The sequence below is a fragment of the Eleutherodactylus coqui genome, chromosome 10 (assembly GCF_035609145.1).
Source record: "Eleutherodactylus coqui strain aEleCoq1 chromosome 10, aEleCoq1.hap1, whole genome shotgun sequence".
NCBI classification, from domain to species: Eukaryota; Metazoa; Chordata; class Amphibia; order Anura; family Eleutherodactylidae; genus Eleutherodactylus; species Eleutherodactylus coqui.
Genome location: NC_089846.1, coordinates 4,046,732 through 4,054,989, shown reverse-complemented (window position 1 = coordinate 4,054,989; position 8,258 = coordinate 4,046,732). Strand labels below are relative to the sequence as shown.

General features: G+C 51.2%; 1 protein-coding gene across 1 annotated transcript; it reads left to right on the top strand.

Moving 5' to 3' along the window:
* The first annotated feature begins 7,533 nt into the window (after positions 1 to 7,533).
* Positions 7,534 to 8,049, top strand: RNF224 (ring finger protein 224). Its single transcript, XM_066580132.1, has one exon. It carries the CDS (start codon positions 7,534 to 7,536, stop codon positions 8,047 to 8,049), a length of 516 nt encoding a protein of 171 aa, XP_066436229.1.
* The last annotated feature ends 209 nt before the right edge of the window (positions 8,050 to 8,258 follow it).

The window sequence follows — 8,258 nt, the reverse complement described above, 5'->3', positions numbered from 1 at the left end:
TCACTGAATTAGATGAGCTAATTCCCATTGGCTGCAGGGTATCATGTGGGACGTTTGGAGGTCTCAGCACCGTAGTGAGGTGCACGGGCTCCAGGTGTGCAGCAGGTCTCACCAGAAGAGACGTGGGAGGCATTGGCTGCCTGCTGAGTTAGGCCCACAGACATGACCACACTGACGTCAGGCCTGTGGCTTCTAGAAACGAGGACTTGCTGTTCAGATGACGGGTCTTCTCACACTAGCAAACACAGGGAGCATGTTGGCGTCCTGACGGGTACAGTATGAGGTCCACAGGATCGGCCATGACTAGACAAGGCTTACAGCCTGAAGAGAGGTTAGAGACTAGGAGCCCCTGTGCCTATTGGGGTATCCCCACCATGGTCCTGACGTTCGAGACCCCCAGGTGTTTGCCCGCAGTCATGGGAATGACCCTTCAAGTAGCAAGCCTGGGTTCTACGTTGAATTGAGCGTTTCCACCTACGAGGACTTCTGCATCGCCATCTTTGGTAGGACGCTGTTCTGTGTGCTGGCATCATTATTGAATACGTGTACGGCTGACACCTGCGAGGAAGGGGATGAAAACGGACCGTCTGAAGGACTCTGCATCGCTCCTGTAAGAGGTGGCTTTGTTTGCCATCATTTTGGTATACATATCTGGTTCAGGTCTGTGCCCCCTCAGTGCCAGCAGGGACAACCCGTAGCCAGCGCAGCGCACAAAGTCATCCCCATCGCCTTGGTAACCAGGGTGTGGTGTATATATTGGAGGACGGTGTCCAAACCCTGGGAGGGTCATGTAGTGACCCGAGAAGTAGTCCGGCGTGAGTCTGTGAGCACGTGGCCTATGGCTGAGAGCGGAGACGTCTTTCTGCAGTCCACGAATTGTTCCCTCCAACTCAGCGATAAGTTAATAAATGAGTTGGATGCACAAGGTAAGTGATCCCCGTTGATCCCCGCGGAGGTGAGACCGAGACTGGTAAACTGGGACGAGATCTAGTTGGTGACAGCGGAGGATCAAGAGGTGTCTGAGAGGCCGACCCAGAATACTGGGCGGATGATGTGGACACAAAGTTCTCCCTGGAGGACTCCAACCCTCAGGCTGCAGGTAGGTCCCTGACCCTCCCCAGAGACTACACCATCTACAGGCCGATCCTGGACGCTGCGCCCCGCCTCTTCTCGCACTACTACCACCTTCCAACAGACGGTGAGCTGGGACATTGCTAAGTGTTGTGATCTCAGCATCCAACTCCGGGTGTTTATTGGTTCTCGGTTGGAGCATCAGTGAGCTGTACCATGTTTCGGCACCGCCAGCTCTACTGCAGAGCTCTGACCGGGCTCTTCATCAGGCCTACGGCCCAACAGCAGAGTTCATGTTGTCAATACCCTGGGATGGGTATGTAGTCCAAGTCACACTGGCTGTACCCACCTGAGCCTCAGTAAAACCCCAATCACCTGAATTTAGGGAGGGCCCAAACACCCCCTTGGGGCTCGGTTTCATCCAGCACTATTGTCCTACTGCAGGCCTCCAACCATCCCGGATCCGGGGCCACGGTCACAGATTTCAGGGACAAACCCTTCCAAGTTTAATTGTTCCCTTGACACCTTGACGGAGGAAGGAGACAACGTGTCTCCTGCTTGGGCCTCGATGGTAGTCCCTATAGCGGCAGCCGGGAATGGAGGTAAGTCTATAGCGGCAGCCGGGGATGGAGGTAAGTCTATAGCGGCAGCCGGGGATGGAGGTAAGTCTATAGCGGTAGCCGGGGATGGAGGTAAGTCTATAGCGGTAGCCGGGTATAGGGGTAAGTCTATAGCGGCAGCCGGGAAAGGAGGTAAGTCTTAGTGGCAGCCGGGGATGGAGGTAAGTGCACAAAACTGACAACAGGATGTGGAATATTTAGCAATGCAAAGTAGCATTGTATCCCGTCCTGGAGATTACGTCCCCCGACCATTCTGGTACAGTTTTTGGAAATGCGCTGGAATGTACGAGGAAAGAGGGGAATTCTGGGACAGCAGATGATGAGGAAGGATGCCAAATGTCTCCGTTCATCTGCTGAGGGAGCGGGAACGGTTAATCCTGAGTCTTGGGGGGCGGAGGTGTGGATTGGGTTTCTGGAGCCTTTGTCAGGCTGAGCCCTCTGTACGGCTGGATTTCTCTACGCGGGGTGATACACAAGCCGAGTGACACCGTAACCTGAGCCTGACATAATTATACCGGTGATACAGGCAGCAGACGCGCAGACTGCGGGCCTTATGGGAAGCGCGATGTCCTCCTACTCCCGGGACCCCGGCCGACCGCCCACCGTCCACAGATACATATGGCCATAGTCACCGCCATCACATGACGTTCGGTCCGTTTCTTCACTCCGTGACTCCATTACATCACATTCCTCTCCTTGATGGCACATTTTTGAGGATCATCCTTCTTAGAGGAACCAACTAGACCCCCCGTTCGCAACTCGGAGGTCATGTATGTCTTAAGAAGGTGTCTACATCAATCCAAGGTAAGAAGACAAGTATACATATAGAATACATGACGTCATCTGGGGGGCACTGGAGGGTATGATATATGGGTCGGACCAGAGGGTGGTGATGCCAGTCACATGACATGATGTACACGAGGGATATATATAACATCAGAATAGCACCCTCTAGTGGTGAGTGTTGTACAGACACATCCCAACTCCCAGACCCACCACCCCGAAGCCCCTGCCATAGAGCGGCACATATGGGGCCCCTGGGGCCAGAAGCCACAGATTCCCATTCCAGTATAGGAAGCATGAAGCGAGGTTTGGCGGTCGGAGTTCTTCTGGGGTCTCACTGCCAACTGGGGTTACCCTGTCGTGAATAATCATAGAGGCAGCCATGTTTTAGGGGCTTCCAGCAGGCAAAGAGGAGCAATGATTTAACTCTTTGGGGCCTCATGTTAATGCGCCCCCAGCAGGCATGTTGGGAAATCACCGGGATCGCATCATGTTATAAGGTTTAACCCCATAGTGACCGGCCCATCGTGTTTCTATGTAAAAACATGCATCCTCTGGGGATTAAAGCCCCGCAGACTCTGGACGTGACAGCTCCATGCTGTCGGTGCCCGGAGGTAGCCAACATCCTCAAGCTGTCATCCCGGGCCGCGGGACCCCTCCCCCGGTCACGTGATCACCGGTACCATGTGATCCACCGGATACTGGTGATCGCATTAAAGTCAATGTAAAGTTTAAAAAAAGTTAAAGTATCAGCTCCCCCTACGGATCGGATCCATGAGGCGAGCTGAGGATACTCACCCCCACCCTTCACGATGTCCCGCGGCGTTCTCATCCTCCCCTGGACCTGACGCCGGCATCTGCGGGAAATTTAAAAACTCCCCGCTCCCAGCTAGTATGATTAGCCGAGAGCAGGAAGCTGTCACCGGGAGGCGCTGTATGCAGTTCCTGGTCACATGATCACTGCTGTCCAATAAATAACAGCGATCACGTAAAAGTTAAAAAAAAGTGTAAAAGGAATAAAAATAAAAAACGTTAGTTTCATCTCCCCTCTTGGATCGTATCCGCGGGGGGAGATGATATTCTGTCCCTAAGGCCCCCGGATTTATCTGCGGATTTTACCCTGGCTTCTGTGCACATGCCCGTCGCCAAAATGATGGACTCATGCGCAAAAGCCGCAGATTGGCGGGATAATATAAAATCTTCCCGCTCTTGGCTACCGAACGTGGCCGAGAGCTTGGATATCTCACGGGGGGCTGCGGTACGTGGTTCTTGGTCACGTGATCAGCGTTATCATGGCGATCACGTAAAAATGATAAAGTTTCACCTCTATTCACGGATCCGATCCGTGAGGGGAGGTAAAATGACTTACCTGAGGCCTCCGGCGATGTCCCCCCACAGGATTCTTATCGCGGTGCAGTGACCGAGGAGCGGGCCACAGCCTAGGAGACAGCGGGGTAGAGTTTGGGCCTTGTCACGGTGGCTCTACTGTCTCCCACCCGGAGGGCAACCGGTGACACGTCCAAGGGCCGGGGGCAGGTTAATAAAGGGGAACCCAAGTAATGGATTACCTTGGGTCCTGTTTTGTCTTGTGACGCCACTATTTCTTCCACAGCGGGGAGTTCCTGGATGGTGGAGTAAATCCACACACATGGATACTGGTTAAGATATGGCCTCCGGAAACGGACGGCGACCGGTCGTTATACTTAACTTCATGGACAGGAATAATTTTATTAGCTTCTTGGCTAGTGATGTGACCGGGAGGACTCCTTCACCAGGCCGTCCTCTCGGCCTCCTTCACCAGGCCGTCCTCTCGACCTCCTTCACCAGGCCGTCCTCTCGGCCTCCTTCACCAGGCCGTCCTCTCGGCCTCCTTCACCAGGCCGTCCTCTCGGCCTCCTTCACCAGGCCGTCCTCTCGGCCTCCTTCACCAGGCCGTCCTCTCGGCCTCCTTCACCAGGCCGTCCTCTCGGCCTCCTTCACCAGGCCGTCCTCTCGGCCTCCTTCACCAGGCCGTCCTCTCGGCCTCCTTCACCAGGCCATCCTCTCGGCCTCCTTCACCAGGCCGTCCTCTCGGCCTCCTTCACCAGGCCGTCCTCTCGGCCTCCTTCACCAGGCCATCCTCTCGGCCTCCTTCACCAGGCCGTCCTCTCAGCCTCCGCCATTCTGTGTCTGTGGGTTTATAGTACCGACACACAGCTGCCTTGTCCTCCTATCTCTGACAGGACCAGAACAGAACACACATATATGAAGCCTCATCACGTGACAGACAAAAGGATACAAAACCAGACAGTCATCCACCTACCAGACACTTAACTCATTCAGTGCTGCAGCGATGCAATGCACACCATTCTTTCAACATGAAAGACACTGACAGCACAATACAGAGCATACTCACCATTCAGGAGGGGCCCCGTTGTACTGGGCCACTACAGCGGACCTTTCCCCATCTTCGGCGCGTGCACCCGTTGCCAAAACAGCAGAGGCAAGCGCAAAAGCTGGGGAGGGCCCAGGAAATTTAAAATCTCCTTGCACCTGAGTACTAAAAGTAGTTTAGAGCCTGGAGCCGTGAGTGAGGGCCGCGGTGAGCGGTCATGTGATCGCCGTTATGTAATGGATAATGGCGATCACTTAAAAATTAAAAGACAGTTGAAGTTTGATGCTCCTTTCAGTTTGGGCCCCGTTGTGCATCTAGACATAAGATTAGGGCCACAATGGGGATGTTTCTGCACACAGGTCAAACAGGTATCCATTTTGGGGTGTAAATCCTCACTTTCATGTGCATTATAGAAAAAAATATGTATTTAAAATGACATTTTCAAAAACATGACATTTTATCTTTTCTCCTCCAAATTGCATTGACTCCTGTATAGAAACAGTGGGGTCAAAATCCTCCGGACCCTTCAGTGAGTACATTAAGGGGTGTAGTTTATAAAATGGGGTCATTGTGGGGGTCTCTATCGTTCTGACACCGATGAGCCTTTACAAAGTCTTCCTCAAAATGTTCATGTTAAATTTGTACGTCCCCTAAATGGTTAAAAAAACAAACGCTTTTCCAATGTGCTTCCAGAATAAAGTACACAGATGGAAATATATATCCTATCAAACATTAGTGCGGCATGTTTGCATGTATTTGAGATATTGCAATTGAAAATGTGAAAAAAATGACAATTTTTTCAAAATTTCCCCAGTTTTGGCGCCTTTAATAAATATATACAAGTTCTATTGGACTATTTTCACCAACTAAATGAAGTACAAAATGTGGCGAAAAAACAGACTCACTTGGAGATGCAAGACCTTTACGGAGTCATTCTATGTTACAGTGACACACGTCAGATCTCCAAAATTTGGCCTGGTCATTAAGGGGTTAACTTCTGATATTGCAACTTGTTATAACCCAGAGGGAACTAGAAGGTGGGAAGTAAGATGGGACCCAGGAGCCCCACATCTGATAATGCTGCTTTACACGTGACCACGTCGCCGCCAGTTGTTTGCGCAGAGCGTTTACACAGGTAGATCACCGCTGACTTTGCTGACTTCTCGCTCAGCGCTTCACATTCTGTCAGGGGGAGCGTTCACACACAGCGAGCGGTCCGCGATTCGGCGATGTTTTTTAAGGGAATAGTAAATAATGTTCTTGTATTCAGATGTAACGGTTATCGGGCATTTCATGCATTTGAAGACCTTTGCGCGATCGTCGTCCTGTGTAAATGGCCCTTAGGACTTCTGACCCGAGCAGGCATCAGGCAGAGATGTGAATCCCCATCTGCTAATGTAATCAAGTGACATCACTGGGCCAATCATGATGACATCACTAGTGTTCTACTGACTATAGCTGGACGACAGCGCTAGATAGAAGACACTGAATGACCCGTTCATTGGAGCTCCTGGTCCCTTTATGGGAAGATCCAGCGATTGGAGTGACTTCCAACGAGGCCGGTCATCAGCGCTAGACTAGTCGGGGTCTCACCGCCAACCTTAGGGGGTTTTCTCGTGTAACGGTATGTAGAGTATACAGAGAATGGTGCGATGGAGGAAAACATCCAGCGGAAGGGGATCCTGTGGAATCGTTCTGACCAACAAGCTGCACAGTCAGCTGAATACAACGCTGGAGCTCCAACTAACGTGTCCGAACGCACAACTCGCCGTTCCTCCGCACGGATGGTATAACAGCGGGCGACCAGTTCCAGCGCCATTGTGTCTAAGAGAAACAGAAAGACTCCAGCGGGCAAAAGAGCGCAAAACTTGTATCACTGAGCAGCGGGAAAACATCTCCTGGTCAGATGGATATAGATTTCTGTTGCTGATGGGAGGTCAGAATTTGGCGCAAGGAAGGTTTTCTTGGTTATCAGACGCGGCTGAGAACCTGAAGGAGAATACAGAAGCCATTTTTAACTGCTTCCGCCTTCTCCTTCACAAGCTACAGAGGGCTCAATAAGCGTCATGTGATCCCCATTGACGCCCTCCTAAAATAAAACAAAATGGCGGACTCGTTCCTGGACTTTATTTTAACGTAAATATAATAATTTTATAAATAAAGAATTATAAATTGAAGAAATCTTCCCTTTTTCCGTTTTGCACTCATCACCCCAATAAGATAAAAAAAGGAGAAACATGACAGTAAAAAAAGGAATTGAAAAATTGTCTAAAGGTGATGAAAAATAATAATTTTCCCGCTGTCTACTGCTGAGGAGAAATAAAGCTGCATCCTAGTTGCTGTCACTGTTCGCACCACGCGCGCGGCTCACGGCTCTTTATATTTGAAGAAAATAATTTTGGCAGGCCAGGAAAAAAAATCGGGCCAGAAGACGAGCATAAGGGTAAAATCTGACCTATAAGGGGTTAATAACATGAAACATCACAGCAGGCTGTAAATCAAGGGGGTTTTCTTAACCAGTGTAGTCTGATGTGCTGACATCTGGTGGTCAGTATGGGAACTACAATATACATGTGAGATCCCAGATGATGAAGCAGTTCTGTCCTGGATGATCAGAGTTGCCGTTTTCTTAGCGTTTGCAGCGGTATTAGATATAACTGCTGGTTTTCTCTCACCAGGGTGAATATGTATCACAGTAACAACAACCCCGACTGCGCCGGCAAGACAGATTCCTGTATAATCGGAAATGTGGCGTCCGAAGAGAAAGAGACAAGAAGCAGCCGTAAAATCGACTGCATCATCTGCTTCTCCAGCTACAACCTGTCCACCCGGCTGCCGCGGCGCTTGTACTGCGGACACACGTTTTGCCAGGTTTGTATCAGGAAGCTCGACTCGGTGACCAACGAGCAAAGATGGATCCCGTGTCCGCAGTGCCGCCAGAACACGCCGACGCCTCGAGGAGGGGTGGCTATGCTGGACCTGGACCTTGCCGCTTTTCTGGCGGTCAAGTCAGAGAAGGAAAGCCCTCAGTCGGCCAGCAAAGCTTTAGATACAGACTCAGAACTCAAAGTATACGTAAATAACGTGCCCGTCAGCCGACAGCCAACGGGCAACTGCCACGAGTCGGTGTCCGAGCCGCGGTTTCCCAGAGGCATCTGCTGTAAGAACTGGTTCTGCTGCTCGTGCTGCGGCTGTACTTGATGGATACAATGTATCAGTCCCGTTCTGAAGACAATGGCGGTTGACAGTTTGGCGCCTTCTACGGGCGCCGTGATCAGTAATGCATTGCACCGCAGCGACCAGACGCCATGACAGCCCGGCAGTTCTTGTTTTCTCTGGTTGTGACAAGATGTCATTTGCTCGCCACTCGGAATGGCGCCGGCGGTATTTCCCCCCCTCCATTTGTATTG